At 55.1% G+C, this 18,878-nt stretch overlaps 1 protein-coding gene across 1 annotated transcript; it reads left to right on the top strand.

Moving 5' to 3' along the window:
• Positions 1 to 579: 579 nt before the first annotated feature.
• Positions 580 to 6,358, top strand: LOC149768106 (uncharacterized). Its single transcript, XM_089929940.1, has 3 exons — positions 580 to 3,322; positions 3,405 to 4,067; positions 6,332 to 6,358. The coding sequence occupies exons 1-3, from the start codon at positions 2,729 to 2,731 to the stop codon at positions 6,356 to 6,358; spliced, it is 1,284 nt and encodes a 427-aa protein (XP_089786066.1). The 5' UTR covers positions 580 to 2,728.
• Positions 6,359 to 18,878: the final 12,520 nt, after the last annotated feature.

The raw sequence follows: 18,878 nt of genomic DNA, 5'->3' as shown, positions 1-18,878 counted from the left end.
GGACACGAGTTAGCAGTATCACATAATACTAAATTCAAGTTATGACATCCACATGGTGTGTAAAATGCTCTAGGATTTATATCTAATAATCTTCTTTGTACACCTTGATGTTTTCCTTTCATATTAGATCCATTATCATACCCTTGTCCTCTTATATCATTAACCTCAAGTTTATGTTTTTCTATTATATTTATAAGTTCATTAAAAAGGCCCTTTCCAGAGGTATCATCTATTTCTAAAAATTCTAAAAAATATTCTTCTACTTTTACTGAACTTGTTGAAGTATCTACACATCTTAAAACTAGGGTCATTTGTTCCTGATGGCTTGCATCAGGAGTGCAATCAAGTATTACAGAAAAATATTTTGCTTCTTTAATCTTTTTAAGTATTATAGCTTTAATTTCAGATGCTAACATTTGAATCAATTCATTTTGAATATTATGACCTAAATAATGATTGTAAATTTCACCATGTTGAATGCGTCGAATATGTTCTTGCATTATTGGATCAAATTCTGCAATCGTTTCTGTTGCTGGTGGTCCAAACCGCGAACGATTGGCACTACGGTGTGAACGGGGTTCCGTCTGAGTTGTCTTGGTTGGCGTTGGCTGCGCTCCACCTTCCGCCAAGAAACCTGCAAACAAGCCTTGCACCACCACCAGGGTGGTGATGGCCCTCCGACGGTCAAGTCAGAGGAGATTGGAGGAGGAGGAGAGGTGATAATCGCAAGTAAGAGAGTGCTCTGGGAGATATTGCTCACCTCCCCCCTTTCTCCCCCCAGCCGCATATATACCTGGCTGGGGGTTCTCTCAGGGGGGTTCGTTATCGTGGGGCACGATGGTGTGGCCACTGACATGGCCGTTACAGGGCGTCGTGGAGCAGCACCGGGTACGGCCACGTCAGGGCATAGTGGGGCTCCGCTTTGTACGGCTGATGCAGGAGATCGTGGAGCAGCATCGGATACGGCCGTTGCAGGGAGTAGTGGAGCAGGAGGCCGCGGCGTGCCTCTGGGGAATAGCCTGTCGTTATCAAGAGATCTCCGACTCGGGGTCGGAGCGCTGGATCAAGGGGCAGCTGACTCGGGGTCGGGCTGCGGAGCCGAGGATATCCGACTCGGGGTCGGATTGCTGGATCAAAGGGCAGCCGACTCGGGGTCAGGCTGCGGAGCCGAGGATATCCGACTCGGGGTCGGATTGCTGGATCAAAGGGCAGCCGACTCGGGGTCGGGCTGCGGAGCCGAGGATATCCGACTCGGGGTCGGATTGCTGGATCAAAGGGCAGCCGACTCGGGGTCGGGCTGCGGAGCCGAGGATGTCTGACTTGGGGTCGGAGCGCTGGATCAAAGGGCAGCCGTAGTCTTCCTGGGCGCGCGTGCCGGTCACGTGGGGCATGGCGGCTTATTTCCCCCGTAACAGTAGCCCCCCACTTCCGAGCCTGGAACCAGAAGGGGAACAGGTGAAGGGAGTGATGTTTCGGGATTGCCGCCGTTCCTCGGAGAGGCGCGCGCGCTTCGAGCTCCCCGCCCTTTTTATGGCGTATGGCGGTTATTGCTGACCCGGCAGTCTGAGGATTTCGGCGGACATCCTTCCTTAATGGTGTCGATTCGCCTTTGGGGCGCGAGCGACCCTTCGGCAGCCAGGCGTCCTCTGGCGTCATTGAGGCGTCACTTGCCTTTCCGCCTATTTAATCGGGGGCCTTTCCCCGTCCGTCTTCTTCTTTACAGATATTTTCAAGTTTCCCCTTTGCGCTGCTGTTGCTGCCGTCGGACTGTTCGCTCGTTTCTCCTTTGGCGCTCTCGGAGCCGCTCTTACCTCTTTTCCGGTGAGTTTTCCCCATTCTTCAGCTTAGGGCTCTCCATACTTTCCCCTCTTATACTAGTGTACTCCAGTCGCTCCGGTCTTTCCCCCCTTCCTGTCTCCGTCTTGACCGTAGGTTTATTGGCCATTAGGAATGGGCGAAGTGAGGGCAGACCAAATTAAGTCGGAGCTGGTCGCCACAGACTTAGACAGACTCGTGGCTCGGTACCACCTTCCCGAGGCCTGCAACGCCACGCTCCCGGGGCCTGAGGAGAGGATGTCCCATCCTCCTCCAGGGAAGATCGCCATCAATGAGGGCATTCTCCAGGCCGGGTTCCGCTTTCCCCCTTCGGACTTGGTCATGCAGGTGCTACGGGGTTTAAGAGTGGCACCGACGCAACTGGTGCCGAACTCGTGGCGGGCCCTGACGGTCTTCCAGGTTCTCTGCCGTATGCACGAGATCCCCGCCACCCTGAATGTTTTTTGGGAGTTCTACAGCCTGAGCGGCCACCCCCAGGACAAAGGGTGGTGGTGCTTCGCAGCGCGGCGAGGATGCGGCCTTGTCAAGGAGGCTCCTACCTCCATTCACAAATGGAAGGAGCGCTTCTTTTTTGTTGATGCAGATCCCTCTTGGGAAATCAGGGCGACCTGGGAGACCCCGATGAAGTCTCCGATCGGCCTATCGAGACTGTCAAGGGAGGAGTCCGATGGCTTGGCCGCCTTGAAGGGGTTGGTTGCCGAGGGCCAGCTCCCCCCGGTGGCCCGCCTTATTTCCGAGGATACTTTGGTGAATGTCGGTCTGAGCTCGGTTCCCACCGACCGTGAGTCCGCCACCGATTCTTTCTTGACTTTTTCCCTTCTTTCGTCCCGTTCTTTTCTTTGGTTTCTCCGTCTCCGACTATCCCGTCCTTTTTGCAGAGATCGACGACGTCATGCGGTCGGTGAAGACAAAGGCTGTTGGTAGGGCGTCCCTGCTGGAAGCAGCCCAGAGGAGGAAACGAGCTCTTCCGAGCGGGGCCCCGCCGGCGAAGAGGTCCCGTAAGGAGGTGCCTCCGACGCCGACCGACGAGTCCGGGCCCACCGATCAGGGAGACGTCGTGGGCACGGACCGGCAGCTGACGCTGTATCAGCCCTCCGGCGGTAAGATTGCCGCTACTCCGGAGGTATCATCCGAGCCTGCCCGAGACGGACGGGTCGGACGTGATCGGTCCCCGACCCGGCCTCCGACTCGGTCGGCTCCTGACGACTCGAGGAGGGACGCGCCGAGGCCCCGACCGAGCGAGACCCTATCAATTCCTGGGGTGACCCCCGCCCCGAGCGCGATCGGCCGGACTCTTCCCCAGGCGATGGATAGGGGTAAGGCTGCAGAACCACCGTCCGGCTCTGGGGAGAAATCGGGGTCTGCCTTCACTACCGATGGCGCCCGAAATCTCATCGAAACAGTGCTGCTGGAGAAGGACCGTCGGCGGGTCCGGGAGTTGGAGGTCTCTGACGTTGGGGCTGCCAGCTGTGTCTGTCTTATGTCGGTGAGTGTTCTTCTGGCCGCTTTTCACCATTTATTGGCTCTGTTGTTCTCCGCCTGACTCCCTTATTTTTCCTATTTCTTAGCTCGCCCAGTACATGATCCGTCTGGAGGAGTGCTACAAGGAACAGGCGGGGCTTCTGGCGAAGGCCGAGGACCGGCTGAAAGCAGTGGAAAAGGGAGGCCAGGCTGTGGCAGGCAGGACAACCGGGGACTTCGAGGCGAGGCTCCGGGAGGCCGAAGAGCGGGCACTCGGCTTTGCTGCCCTCGAGAGGCAGCTGTTGGAGGCTCAGGAGCTTGCCTCGGGTCTCGAGGGCGAGGTCAAGAAGGCGGATGAGCGGGCCGAGAAGCAGTCCCGGAAGGCTGCCGACTACCGGGAGAGGTGGGAGAAGGCCCAGCGGTCAGCCGACAACGCCCGCGACCGAATTCGGTCTCTTGAAGCTAAGCTGGGCGAATTGGAGTCGGCCTTGGAGAAGTCCCGTGCGAGCGATCAGGAGCTTCATTCGCGCCTGACGGAGGCTGAGGCTGCTCGCATTGCTGCCGAAGCGAAGCACAAGGAGGCTCGGGCTGAGCTGCTGAGGGTCTCCACCGAGGCGGAAGGCCGGATTGTGGCGAAGGTCTTGGAGGCGAAAGCCCAGATTATGGAGCGGGCAGAGGCGGCACTGGCCGAGAGGAGTGCGGAAATCAGGCGTCAGGCGGTAGAGGCTTATCGCCAGTCCGCCGAGTTCGCTCATGATATGTCGGAGGCAGTACAGACCTATCGTCAGTCCGACGAGTTTGTCCGTGACGCGTCGGACGCGGGGGCCGAAGCCTTTATCTTAGGCTTCGAGGAGGGCCTGGCAAGGGTGTCGGCTAAGTACCCCGAAGTTGACCTGAGCGAGATTTCCCTTCTCGACTCCTCTCCGGCGCCATTGCCTGCTGGTTCTCCTGCTGCTTCCCTACCTCCTGCGGACGAGCCCGACGTTCCCGACCCGGGAGTTCCTCCAAGCTGACCTCTTGTACCTTTCGTTGTCTTCTCTTTTTTTTGTATACCGGGGTTTTGCCAAATTGTATGGGCCTCGGCCTTGAAACAATGAAAATTAATGCAAGTTGAATGTTTCTTCATCTCGCCTTCGTCCTTCTTTTTCTTTTAACTCTCGGTAGCGTCTTGCTGACTCCTGGCTCCCGAAATTCTTCCGGCGCTAGGCCAGGCATCCGAGGGTTAGGCCTCAGAAAACTCTTCCGGCGCTAAGCCAGGCATCCGAGGGTTGGGCCTCGGAAAATTCTTCCGGCGCTAAGCCAGGCATCCGAGGGTTAGGCCTCGGGAAATTCTTCCGGCGCTAAGCCAGGCATCCGAGGGTTAGGCCTCAGGAAACTCTTCCGGCGCTAAGCCAGGCATCCGAGGGTTAGGCCTCGGGAAATTCTTCCGGCGCTAAGCCAGACATCCGAGGGTTAGGCCTCGGGAAATTCTTCCGGCGCTAAGCCAGGCATCCGAGGGTTAGGCCTCAGGAAACTCTCCCGGCGCTAAGCCAGGCATCCGAGGGTTAGGCCTCAGGAAATTCTTCCGGCGCTAAGCCAGGCATCCGAGGGTTAGGCCTCAGGAAACTCTTCCGGCGCTAAGCCAGGCATCCGAGGGTTAGGCCTCGGGAAATTCTTCCGGCGCTAAGCCAGACATCCGAGGGTTAGGCCTCGGGAAATTCTTCCGGCGCTAAGCCAGGCATCCGAGGGTTAGGCCTCAGGAAATTCTTCCGGCGCTAAGCCAGGCATCCGAGGGTTAGGCCTCAGGAAATTCTTCCGGCGCTAAGCCAGGCATCCGAGGGTTAGGCCTCAGGAAACTCTTCCGGCGCTAAGCCAGGCATTCGAGGGTTAGGCCTCAGGAAATTCTTCCGGCGCTAAGCCAGGCATCCGAGGGTTAGGCCTCAGGAAATTCTTCCGGCGCTAAGCCAGGCATCCGAGGGTTAGGCCTCAGGAAATCCTTCCGGCGCCAAGCCAGGCATCCGAGGGTTAGGCCTCAGGAAATTCCACTCGTTGGTCGACCAAGGCTGGCGCATGCCGAGGCAACTGGTCGGGGCTTCAGGCTAGTCTGCTCCCGGGATGGTCATCGGGTTAGCCTGGCATCCGAGGGCCGAGCCTCGGGACCTTCCACTCGTTGGTCGGCCAAGGCTGGCGCAAGCCGAGGCGACCGGTCGGGGCTTCCGGCTAGTCTGCTCCCGGGATGATCATCGGGCTAGCCAGGCATCCGAGGGCCGTCAAGCCTCAGGAAATTCCGCTCGTTGGTCGGCCAAGGCTGGCGCAAGCCGAGGCGACCGGTCGGGGCTTCAGGCTAGTCTGCTCTCGGGATGATCATCGGGTTAGCCTGGCATCCGAGGGCCGAGCCTCGGGGCATTCCGCTCGTTGGTCGGCCAAGGCTGGCGCAAGCCGAGGCGACCGGTCGGGGCTTCAGGCTAGTCTGCTCCCGGGATGATCATCGGGTTAGCCTGGCATCCGAGGGTTGTCAATCCTCAGGAAATTCCGCTCGTTGGTCGGCCAAGGCTGGCGCAAGCCGAGGCGACCGGTCGGGGCTTCAGGCTAGTCTGCTCCCGGGATGATCGTCGGGTTAGCCTGGCATCCGAGGGTTGTCAAGCCTCAGGAAATTCCGCTCGTTGGTCGGCCAAGGCTGGCGCAAGCCGAGGCGACCGGTCGGGGCTTCAGGCTAGTCTGCTCCCGGGATGATCGTCGGGTTAGCCTGGCATCCGAGGGCCGAGCCTCAGGGCATTCCACTCGTTGGTCGGCCAAGGCTGGCGCAAGCCGAGGCGACCGGTCGGGGCTTCCGGCTAGTCTGCTCCCGGGATGATCATCGGGCTAGCCAGGCATCCGAGGGCCGTGCCTCGGAAAATTCCGCTCGCTGGTCGTGCGCTTGTCGCTCGCTGCCCGACGGGGTTTCTCCGTGGCCAGCCGCGATCATGTTTCTCCTTTTCTCTAAGCGTTGCCTGGGGGAACACGAGAAGGGCATTAAACGCTAATTAATGCGTTACCTGGGAAATCGGATCACCAGCTGCAGCTTGCGAGGAGTGTTAGTTGAGCGGCCGCGATACGCGGGTTCTTCGAGGAGGATACGGCCTGGGCGCGAGCGGAGATATGTGGACCTAGGGGTACATGACACCCGGATTGTCCTGCACAAAGAATGCGGTTTAAGGAGAATGACGCTTAGGAAATCGCGGGGAGATACGCCTCGGGAGTCGGAACGGCTCCGGTTTCAATGCGCCTGCATTTATTGGAGCCACCCGCATCGGAACGACCAGGGGGCCGCAGTTTGGCTATAAATACAGGTGCAGGTACGATGGAGTTTGCCAAGCCGGAGCTGTTCAGGTTGCCATGGATCGCGGACCTCCTCCTTGGCATATGACTGAGAGACTCCTGTTGAAGGAAAGGGGAGACGCTCCCCTTGCGACTTCAGCCAACTAGCCGTTTCATCTGGGATCAACAAGGAGGGTCTTCCCGGCGGAGCTCCGCTCTAGGCGTTTCATCCGGGATCACATCTCCCCTCCTTGAAGTTCAGCCTCCCGATTGAGCTCTGCACCAGACGCTCAGTCTGGGACCGCGCCTCCATATGCTCTTCCCCCTCGTATTCCTTCTCTTTCCTACCACTGGGGAGGATGGGAATATCCTTTGGAGGCGGCGTTCCCCTGGGGGCAGCGGGAGCTTCTTCTGCGGCGGCTCCTCGTCTTTTTGGTGAGGTGCTGGATGGCGCCTCCGGTTAGAAGCACCCACTTCCGGTGGGATTGCAGCTGCTTTGGGTTGAGGGTTTGGGATCCTCGATCCTCAGCTCCACAGATTCTCCACCTCTTCTTTGCTTTCTTTACTCCCTAATTCCCCTCTGGAAATTCCTTGTAATCACACGAGCACGCCATTGTAACCAGAAATTATTAAAATGAAAAAGTGTTGCACCTTTTCAAATTGTCTTTCTGGCCTTGTTGTTCTACTGGTAATACATCCGCAGGTTAGCGGAATTCCAGCCCCTTGGGATTTTTCGGCCGTCTAGGGCTTCCAACTGGTAGGAGCCAGGTCGGTTTACCCAACGAACTTTATACGGGCCTTCCCAATTCGGCGCTAGCTTCCCTCCTTCCGTAGGTTGAGATGCCTTAGCTCGCCTCAGCACCAGATCTCCAATTCTGAAAAGCTTCGGTCGGACTTTGGAGTTGTAATATCGGGCCACCCTCCGCTGATACATTGCCATCCGAACCTGCGCCATTTCCCTTGCTTCTTCCAAGAGATCCAGGTTCCCTCGGAGTTGCTCCGAGTTGGCCTCGGGTCGGTGTGCGGCTACCCGAGGTGAGGGAAGTCCGAGCTCTACGGGGACAACGGCTTCCGTGCCATAGGTTAGGCTGAAAGGCGTCTCCCCGGTAGGAGTCCGATGCGTGGTCCGATACGCCCAAAGGACATTCTCGAGTTCCTCGACCCAAGCTTGCCCCGTCCGTCCGACCCGCGCTTTGATACCTTGGAGGATTGTCCGATTTGTGACCTCGGCCTCGCCGTTGGTTTGGGGATGCGACACGGACGTGAACCGATGTTCGATCCCGAACTCCTCGCAGAAGTCTCGGAAATGCTTGTTATCAAACTGTCGACCGTTATCCGAGATGAGGACCCGAGGTACCCCAAATCGGACGATGATGTTCTTCTTTACGAACTTCCGGACTTGCGCCTCCGTGATGGTGGCCAGTGGCTCTGCCTCCACCCACTTGGTGAAGTAGTCGATGGCGACAATCAAAAATTTCCGCTGGGCCGAAGCGATGGGGAATGGTCCGAGGATATCCATTCCCCACTGTGCAAAGGGCCAGGGGGCGGTGATTGGCGCCAAGGGAACAGAGGGGACTCTCTGGATGTTGGCGTGGCGCTGGCAGGCGTTGCATTTCCGTACGTGATCCTTTGAGTCTTCCAATAAGGTCGGCCAATAGTAGCCTTGCCTCATGATCTTATGTGCCAGGGACCTAGCCCCCAGGTGCGATCCGCAGATGCCTTCGTGGACTTCGCTGAGGGCGTAAGCCGCTTCCGAAGGGCGGAGGCACCTTAAGAGGGGGGCGGTGAACGAGGTCCGATACAGCCTCCCTTCATAGAGTACGTAGTGGGCGGACTTCATAACAAGTCGCCGAGCTTGATCTTCATCTTCGGGGAGGATCCCTTCGGCGAGGTAAGCTACAAGCGGGTCCATCCAAGATGGTTCCGGATCAATTGCCATTACCGCTTCAGCCTCGCCGATGCTCGGGGCATCTAGGGTCTTCAGGTATATCGCCCTTGACAAGTTGTGTGCCTCAGCGCCCACCAAGCGGGACAACCTGTCGGCCCTAGCATTTTCGCTCCTTGGGACCTGCTGAATGTCAATACTGCCGAGGTCGGAAATGAGTGCTTGCACCTTCCGGACGTAGCTCTGCATGGTCGGGCTCCGTGCCTCGAACTCCCCTCGAACCTGCCCGACCACCAGCTGGGAGTCGGTGAAGACCTTCAGACGCCGGATGCCGAGCTCCTTGGCGAGTTTGAGTCCCGTGACTAGGGCCTCGTACTCCGCCTCATTGTTGGTCACTGGAAATCCGAACCTCAAGGCATACTCGGCTATCACTCCATCGGGATTGGTAAGGACCAGCCCAGCCCCTCCACCTTCAGGGTTCGACGACCCGTCAATGTGGAGCGTCCAGATCGGGAGATCGAGGCTGGGTGTTTCTGGCGGCCTAGGTTCCGTCTCCTGCACAGTGCACTCAGCGAGAAAGTCCGCGAGCACCTGGGCCTTGATGGCGAGCCGGGGCTGGTAGCGGATGTCAAACTCACCAAGTTCTACTGCCCACTTCACCAGCCGTCCCGCATTCTCAGGATTGCTGAGGATCTGCCGCAGTGGTTGATCGGTCAAAAGGGTGACAGAATGAGCCTGGAAATAGGGGCGAAGCCTCCTGGTCGCAGTCAGCAGCGCGAAGGCGATCTTTTCAGCCTTCGTGTACCGCGTCTCGGCATCCCGGAGGACTCGGCTGGTATAGTACACGGGCTTCTGAAGTTTTGCCTCTTCCCGAACCAGTACTGCGCTGACTGCGGTTGGGGAGACCGCCAGGTAAAGGTAGAGCATCTCCCCCTCTTGCGGCTTGGACAGCAGGGGAGGAGACGCCATGTACTCCTTGAGCTGGTCGAACGCCACTTGACATTCAGCCGTCCAGAGGAAGTCTTTCGGGCGCTTCAACACCTTGAAGAACGGTTGGCAGCGTTCGGCCGATTTTGCCACAAATCGTCCGAGCGCGGCGACCCTCCCAGCGAGCTCCTGAACCTCCTTCACTTTGGTCGGAGGGGACATATCTTGGATGGCCTTGATTTTGTCCGGGTTGGCCTCGATCCCCCGCTGGTTGACAATGAAGCCGAGGAACCTCCCGGCCGAAGCACCAAAGGCGCACTTCGCTGGGTTTAGCTTCATACGAAACTTCCGCAAGGTGGCGAAGGTCTCCTCCAGATCCGCAATGTGCTGATCCGCATGGCGGCTCTTTACCAGCATATCGTCCACGTACACCTCCATGTTCCGGCCGATCTGCTCCTTGAAGATTTTATTGACGAGGCGCTGGTAAGTAGCGCCAGCGTTCTTCAGACCGAAGGGCATTACCTTGTAACAGTACAGCCCCCTGTCTGTTATGAAGGCCGTTTTCTCCTCGTCCTGTGGAGCCATCATTATTTGGTTGTAGTCGGAGAAGGCGTCCATGAAAGACAGCAGCTGATATCCGGAAGTCGCGTCGACCAGTTGGTCTATTCGCGGGAGCGGAAAGCTATCCTTGGGGCACGCCTTGTTCAGGTCGGTGTAGTCGACGCACATCCTCCACTTCCCGCTCGCCTTCCGGACAAGTACGACGTTTGCCAGCCACTCGGGGTAGCTCACTTCCCTTATGAAACCTGCCTCCAAGAGTTTGTCTACCTCCTGGTCGACCACCCGGATCCGATCCGGGGCACAGTGTCTCTTCTTTTGCTTTACTGGTCGGTGGGTCGGGTCGACGTTGAGGGCGTGAGAAATGACCTCCGGGTCGATCCCAGGTACATCGGCCGCCGACCAGGCAAACACATCAACATTGGCTCGGAGGAATTCCACTAACCGGAGCCGAGCTTCCAAGTCGAGGTTGGCACCGACCCGGACCGTGCGGTCCGGGCGGCCTTCTTCGAGGGGAACTTCGATTACGCCCTCGGCCGGCTCCCCGTGCCGCAAGGCCACTTCGTCTCTGGCGTCAAGGGACTCGACGCTTAGGGCCTCCATGGGCTTCTTCCCTTTGAGAGTTGCTAGGAAACACTGCCGTGCGGTTGGTTGGTCACCTCGGACCTCTCCAATCCCGGCCGCCGTGGGGAACCGCATGAGCAAATGGTAGGTAGAAACCACCGCGCGAAGGGCGTTCAGTCCGGATCGTCCGAGGATAGCGTTGTAGACCGAGGGGACACGGACGACCAAGAACCCGAGTCGCACCGTGGCTTCTGCGGGTGCAACGCCCGCAGTCACAGGCAGCTCAATGACACCTTCGGCCGAGATAGCGTCTCCAGTGAATCCTATGAGGGGGGTGGATGTTTTGTGCAACAATTGTCGGGACAAGCTCATCTTTTGGAAGGCCTCGTAATACAAAATATCAGCTGAGCTTCTACTATCCACAAGAACACGCCTTACATCATAGTTCGCCATAGTGAGAGAGATCACCATGGCGTCATCGTGGGGAGTCTGAACCCCCTTTACATCTTCATCGCAAAAAGTGATTACATTTCCGACCCGCTGCCTCTTCGCGACGGCCACTCCTGATGCTTCCGCCGAGCCCCCTGCGTTCCTCACGGGCCGAGAGCAGCCCCCAGTGATGGTGTGGATCACTCCCGCAACGGGTCGATTCTGCTCCCGAGGCTCCTGAGGGGCCGGGTCGACCGGACGCGGGCCTGCCGGGGGACGTCGGTCGTTTACATATCGACCGAGACGCCCTCGGCGAATGAGAGCCTCGATCTCGTCCCGAAGCTGGAAGCAGTCTTCGGTATCGTGGCCGTGGTCTCGGTGGTACTCACAGTACGCCCGAGAAGGCCTCCTCCCAGGGATCTTCTTCATCTGCCTCGGGACCGGGAGGTCCTCCCGCCCCTTGACCTCCATGAGGATCTGGGCCCGGGGGGCCAGGAGTGGGGTGTACCGGTTGAAGCGTCGGTGCGGAGAACGAGGGCGTGTGGCGCCGTGGTTCCTTGCTGGTGACGGGCTTCTGCGCCGGCGTTGAGGCGTCGGGCTCCTCCTCTGGGGTGCCTCTTTTCGCCTTTTCTTTCCGGGCTTTAGAGGGGCCTCGGCGGCCTCCTTGTTCCGGTGGGATGCTGCCTCTTCGGCGTCTGCATACTGGTTTGCCGAGATAACAGCTCCGGGAAGCTCCGCGGCAGGCGTTTGTCCAGGGAGAAGGTGAGTCTGCCCTTCCGGAAGCCACGCTTCAGGGCTGAGAGAGCCACTTCCTGGCTCAGGTTCCGGACCTCCAGTGTAGCCTTGTTGAAGCGGGTGAGATAATCCCGCAGGCTTTCTCCCTCGTTTTGCCGGACATCAAAGAGGGAGTCGGAGACCAGTCGCCGCCTGCTACTAACGGCGAAATGGCTGATGAAGAAGCGGGTGAACTGGTCGAAGGACTGGATGGAGTTAGCCTCCAGGCCGGCGAACCATGCCCTTGCCGGGCCACGGAGGGTCGCCGGGAAGGCCTTGCAGAGGAGCGGATCCGATGCTCCATGGAGGAGCATAAGAGTCCTGAAACTCTCCACGTGGTCCCGCGGGTCCGCCGCCCCGTCGTAGGGTTCGATCGCCGGCATTTTGAACCTCGGCGGGTTCGGGGTCCGCAGGATCCTCGAGGCAAGCGCCGGCTGGGAGGAGATCTCCAAGTCAGCGAAGGGATCTTTGGAGTGGCCCTTCAGGACCTGGAGTTGTCTGTGGAGATCGTCCACCCGCCGGTCCAGAGAGCGCGACCGGTGGGTGGGGGACAAGGAGCGGCGCGAAGGGGACCGACTGGAGTGCGGGCCCCTCGAGGACTGGGGTGTCTGAGAACGCGCCCGGGTCCGCCTCTCGTACCCCGCACAGCTCCGATGAGAAGGTCCTGGCAGAATGGACCGTACTCGAGAATCCTCCTCGCGCCGGCGCTCCTCTCCATGGGAGAGGAAGGAGCGCGGGTTGTGAGGAAGAGGCGAGTGCTCGGGGGGCAGCGGCTCCTGAGCCCGTTGCGGCACCCGAGAGATCACACCCTGCAGATTCTGCACTGCCTCCGCGAGGGTGCGAACCTGCTGGGCTAGCTGGTCGAACTGAGCAGCTTCGACCGTCTGAATGGGAGAAGGGGCGGTGGAGTGCTGGTGAGAGTGCGTTGGGGACGCAGCAGCCTCTCGGCCGGAGGCGCGAGAGGCTCCGCGACCGGAAGCATTGGAAGCTCCACGACCACCTCGCCGTGCCATTACGATCGTTCTAAGATTCGGTGCCCTTTCTCTAGCGCCAACTGTTGCTGGTGGTCCAAACCGTGAACGATTGGCACTGCGGTGTGAACGGGGTTCCGTCTGAGTTGTCTTGGTTGGCGTTGGCTGCGCTCCACCTTCCGCCAAGAAACCTGCAAACAAGCCTTGCACCACCACCAGGGTGGTGATGGCCCTCCGACGGTCAAGTCAGAGGAGATTGGAGGAGGAGGAGAGGTGATAATCGCAAGTAAGAGAGTGCTCTGGGAGATATTGCTCACCTCCCCCCTTTCTCCCCCCAGCCGCATATATACCTGGCTGGGGGGGTCTCTCAGGGGGGTTCGTTATCGTGGGGCACGATGGTGTGGCCACTGACATGGCCGTTACAGGGCGTCGTGGAGCAGCACCGGGTACGGCCACGTCAGGGCATAGTGGGGCTCCGCTTTGTACGGCTGATGCAGGAGATCGTGGAGCAGCATCGGATACGGCCGTTGCAGGGAGTAGTGGAGCAGGAGGCCGCGGCGTGCCTCTGGGGAATAGCCTGTCGTTATCAAGAGATCTCCGACTCGGGGTCGGAGCGCTGGATCAAGGGGCAGCTGACTCGGGGTCGGGCTGCGGAGCCGAGGATATCCGACTCGGGGTCGGATTGCTGGATCAAAGGGCAGCCGACTCGGGGTCAGGCTGCGGAGCCGAGGATATCCGACTCGGGGTCGGATTGCTGGATCAAAGGGCAGCCGACTCGGGGTCGGGCTGCGGAGCCGAGGATATCCGACTCGGGGTCGGATTGCTGGATCAAAGGGCAGCCGACTCGGGGTCGGGCTGCGGAGCCGAGGATGTCTGACTTGGGGTCGGAGCGCTGGATCAAAGGGCAGCCGTAGTCTTCCTGGGCGCGCGTGCCGGTCACGTGGGGCATGGCGGCTTATTTCCCCCGTAACAGTTTCAATAAAACTTAGAAAATTTCCGTTATTGCTTTGATAGATCTTTTCATTCTTTCCTCGAAATGCTAAATTATTTTTTGCAAGATTTTTTACGACAGCAATAATTCTAAATAGAACTTTTTTCCAATGATCCTTCTCTTGGTTTATTTGTTCTTGGAGATTTTTATCAATTGTATTATTTTTTAGCATTCTCACTTCTAACTCAATCCACCTATTCATGCTAATGATATGTTCATTAGTTGTTTCATGACTTTTAAGCTTGATACCTAGATTTTTCCAATCCCTACTTCCTTCATTGACTAATTGACTCGTGCTAGACTTTGAATCAAATAATTTACAGCAAAAACAATATACTCTATCCAAATCTTTCGAATACACTAACCATTTTCTATCATGTTTTTCACCATTAGGTAACTTACGAATATAATATATCGTAGAAAAGTGTCTATTGTTTTCATCCTTAGGAAAATGAAAATCATAATCCCTAATTGGACCTCTTTCCACTATTAGATCTCTAAATTTTGTATCAATTATTTTCCATTGACCAGGATCATATAAATTTGTAGGAATAGAACTAGTTTCACAATCTTTTTCCTTGTTTATCCTATCTCTATCTGATTCTCCATTGTGTTCTTCACTAGATATTGTTTCACTGGCAATCTCATTTTTTAACTCTATTTCGGGTGCCTGTTCTATTGCTAATTCTTGAGTTGAATTTGATGTAGTGTTATGTTTGTTTGTAACAACAAATCTATCTAGAGCTCCTTTTTGAGATTGAATGATGTTGCCCAGATAGACAACCCAAGAGGGGGGGGGGGGGGGTGAATTGGGTTTTAAAATTAATTTAGATATTTAAGACGTTATGGATGATTAATTAAAAACTATTGCAAGTTATTTAATTAATCCTAAGTGCTGTGAGTGATGTGAGAGTAAGAAGAAAAGAGCCAATCAATCACAAACACAAGGTTTTATAGTAGTTCGGAGCTAACCCTTGCTCCTACGTCCACTCTCCAAGTCTCACTTAGGAATTTCACTATAACCCCCTTGGATTACAGCCGGTTGTTTTGCAAGCTCACAACCAAACTTGTTGTTTTACGAGCTCACAACGAACTCGGTCGGTTTTCCCAGGCTCACCGACTAGAACCAACCCCGATTGTTTTTCCGGGCTCACAATCAAACCCTTACACACGTTGGTTTTTAACTTGGCTCACCAACCAACCTTAGTCCCCTTGATTCAATCCCCCGATTGAACCAAGTAAATACAAGTTATAGAAAGAAAGGAAAATAAGCTTCTCAAAAGCAGATGTAAAACAATATAATCAAAAGAGGAGTTTAGAAGCCCTCAAACGCTTTTAAGCTGAAGTAGAGAAATGGCTTCTTGAACTCCGATCTCCTCTCGAATGAGTAGTCGACTTGAATGCAGGAGGAGGAGGCTTTAATTGCTGGGAAGATGTAGTTGGTTGCAGTAAATGCTGATCTTCCCCTTTTTTTCGTTGAAGAGCACGTTGCAGAGCTTGAAAGCTTGAATGCTTGGAGTGGAATGGTTGTTCTCTGCCTTGCTACAGTCTTCTGTGGCTATTTAAGCCAACCCCCACGGAAACTAGCCGTTACACTGCTTTTTCTGTCCGTTCTGCACACTCTGCACAGCCTGACAATATGACCGTTGGTGGGTTGGAGTCGACTCGCGCGATCAGGAGTCGACTCGGCTGTAGCGGGAGTCGACTCAAGCTTTTCCGGAGTCGACTTGGCAACTGTTCCAAATTTGAATTAAAGTTGCCGTCACGACTGGGAGTCGACTCGTCTTGACCCGGAGTCGACTCGCCAACTTCTGGAGCTGACCTGGCAATTTTGGAGTCGGCTCATCCACAGAAGTCCGTGGATCCAATTTTGAATTTTGTCCACTCGAGTCGACTCGACTGTCCTTGGAGTCGACTCGAATCTCAGAGCCCGAACTTCCGATCCTCTGTCTTTTGGCTCATCCAGTCTTGGAGTCGACTCGAACTTCCTTGGAGTCGACTCGACTCTCAGTTACCGAAAGTTGGTCTTCTGCCTTTTGACGTGAAGCTTGTCTTGGAGTCGACTCGAGCTGTCTGGGAGTCGACTCGAATCTCAGAGGCAGTAACATGGTTTTCTGTCTGTCGATGGTCGCGGAGTCTCGGAGTCGACTCGTGCAATGCGGGAGTCGACTCGAATCTCAGAGTCCCAAAAATGCTCTCTGACTTTTTTCTTGTGTTCCGCTGAGAGTCGACTCATGCTTTCTTTGGAGTCGACCTGCCAACCATCGGAGTCGACTCGCGTTCCACTGGAGTCGACTCGAATCTCAGACCCGAAAAACTGCTCTCTGACTTTTCTTTGTGTACCTCTTGGAGTCGACTCTTACTACCCTGGAGTCGACTCGTTGAACATTGGAGTCGACTCGCGCACTTCAGGAGTCGACTCGTTGACAGGTTCTGAGATGAGGCTTTCTGTTCTTCTTTCTGTTCTCAGTCGGAGTCGACTCGTACTAGTCTGGAGTCGACTCGAGCTCGTGCCAGTGAACTTGATACGCTTGGAGTCGACTCGTGATACTCGGGAGTCGACTCGAGTCTCAGACTTTGGTTCAGCAGACTTCTTAACTTATCCAAAATACTATGAACCAAATCTAGAGACACTTGGACAGGATTTTCACTGAAACACTCAATTGAATTCATTAGTAATCACAAGATATACTCAAATGCTTTGAGCTCATCAAAATCAAATGGGGTTTTAATCAATCACTCCACAATCTCCCCCTTTTTGATGATGACAAAACTTTGAGTATATGTAAAAGGACTTGCTCAATAAATAATGAAATAAAATCCATAAATGAATTCAAATGTCTGATAATTTAATTTATCCAAGTTTGAAAGGAGTGAAATAACAAATTTCGGAGTTAAAGCTCCCCCTTTCATTTGGAATTATATAAGCCTTCATATTATGCAATCAATTGTTTGGCTTATATGTCATTAATGATTTAGTTTGATTAAAATTCAGATTCTCCCCCTCAACATATGCATTCAACTATGTTTTGATTCTCTGAATTTCCTTTTAATGCTTTGAAGTTTTTGAACTGAATTTTTTGTTTTTAGAGGGAAAATCTGTCAATTTGTTCTTGAGTAGGATTCAGCTAATCTCCGAATATCCCTTGAATAGATTCTGGAGATTACTCCATTAGGAGCCCCAAAAGAGAGATAATGAGCCTCGAGGTACCGAATCCACTTAGAATAAATTTGTGTGTGTTTTTAAGAGTTTATCTTTTTATTTATTTCCATTGATTTCTTTTACATATTTTTTTCATATTTCTCCCCTTTTACACATTTTATACATATTTCTCCCCCTTTTTGTCATCATACCAAAAAGGAGGAAATCAACCACAATCAATGGCACAACCAATCATCAAATGGCACATAATTGAAAATAAGATGTCTACTCATTGTATTGATATGAATTGAAGTAGATTTGAGCATACAATAAGTAAAGTAAAACAATACAAAACAAAACTCAAACACATCTATGTCCTCCTCGAGGATGAAGCTCCCCCTCTCGAGGATGCATCTCCTCCTCTGGAGGATGTGGCTCCTCCTCTCGAGGATGTGGCTCCTCCTCTCAATCGGCTCTGCTCCATGAGGAGGGTGACTGCATCTGTGACATGGCCAAGCTGTGTGATGATAGACGTGGTGGCTCTGCTATGTGTAGTGGAGAGCTCTGTCACCGACGCCTGAAGCCCAGTCACCGATGTCTGAAGTGCGTCCAGCTTGTCGATGAGTACATTCGACAAGCGCTCGGCCCCCTCGGTGGTGGTGTGCATGTCACGACCTATCTCCTCTCGCATCTGTCGAGTGGAGCTCGTGACCTCACTCATGCTGTGGAACTGGGCCTGGACCAAACTCCGGACATTGTAGATCTCTTTCCGTACATGAGCCGTCATGTCAGTCACGGCTGTCAAGGAAGGGACCAACTGAGAAGATACGGGTGCAAGAGTGGGAGCAAGCACCGCACCTCGGAGCTCTCGAAGCAGCTCATCCCTCACCTCTCTGACTATCTCCTGTCGCAGCTCCCGGAGCTGCTCAGGATCAATCCGGACCGCCATAGAGGGTGGTGCCGAGGAGGAAGGTCCGGCGGAGGTGGTAGGAGCAGGAGGAGTGGATGGAAGGTCTGGATGGTCTGGAAGGTCTGGGTAGTCTGAATCGGGCTCAGGACTGGGTGAAGGTCTGGTGGTCTGAGCGGTGAAGATAGACTTCCTAACCCATACCCCCTCTCTCTTCCGAAACCCCATCCTGTGCATGGTCCCCGTACACAAGCGATCTGTCCATCGCAATGCACGAGAGGGTTCCCTCTCAGGAATGGGAATCTCGTACTCCCTAAAGAGAAGAGTAAAAATCATGCCGTATGGGAGGTTGAGCCTAGGTCTATCTAGGGGCTCACACATATACCTATAGATGAGTTTGGGGAAGTTGACCGGGGTGTCCTGAAGAATGTAAGACATAATAGCTAGGTCCCTCTCATTTACAAAATCAAATCTTCCTGTCTTAGGGAAGATGGACCTGGACAGAATACTCAAAAGGATTCTCACTTCAATAGGAAGTGAGCTAGCAGATACCTCGTCTAGGGGGGACTGAGGTGGATGCCCTAAGACGACCGTAAGGGCCTCAACTCTATCCTCAGGGTGTGCGGGAGCCACCCCTACTAATGGAAGGTGGAGGATGTGGGCAATGAGATCCTCCGTGGCACGCACAGGGACACCTACTACTGTGCCCTCGATACCTCCATCTCCCCGATGGACGGTACTATAAAACTCTTGAACAAGGCCAGGGTAAGTGGGAAGGTCCAAAGTGAGGAAGTACTCTAGGCCCTGGGCTCTAAGCCTATCACCTATGGTGAACCCTTCCCGGGAGAGATAGTCAAAGTCGACATACCTCCCGGTGGTGACGGCCTTCCCGGCCAACGGCCTTGCGGGAACCGCCCTAGGCGGGGAACGAGCCGGAGGTGGTTCCCTCGCGGGATCGTGCCGCGCCTTGGAGCGCCGCTCGGGACCGGCCTCGGGACGGGACCTCTTCCTAACCACGGTCTTACGAGGCATCTTGACCTAAACGGGAAGAAACACCTAAAGGATGGAGAAAGGTCGACGGAGGAGACTCGGGACGGACAGGAGACGACCTAGAAACGGACGAAAATCCTAAGAACCGGTGAAAAATCGACCGAACA

The sequence above is a fragment of the Phoenix dactylifera genome, chromosome 3 (genome assembly GCF_051530095.1).
Source record: "Phoenix dactylifera cultivar Ajwa chromosome 3, Ajwa_hap1_PhDact_Kaust_v1.1, whole genome shotgun sequence".
Classification (NCBI taxonomy): Eukaryota; Viridiplantae; Streptophyta; class Magnoliopsida; order Arecales; family Arecaceae; genus Phoenix; species Phoenix dactylifera.
Note: the sequence above shows the minus strand (reverse complement) of the source record. Positions and strands in the feature narration are given on the sequence as shown.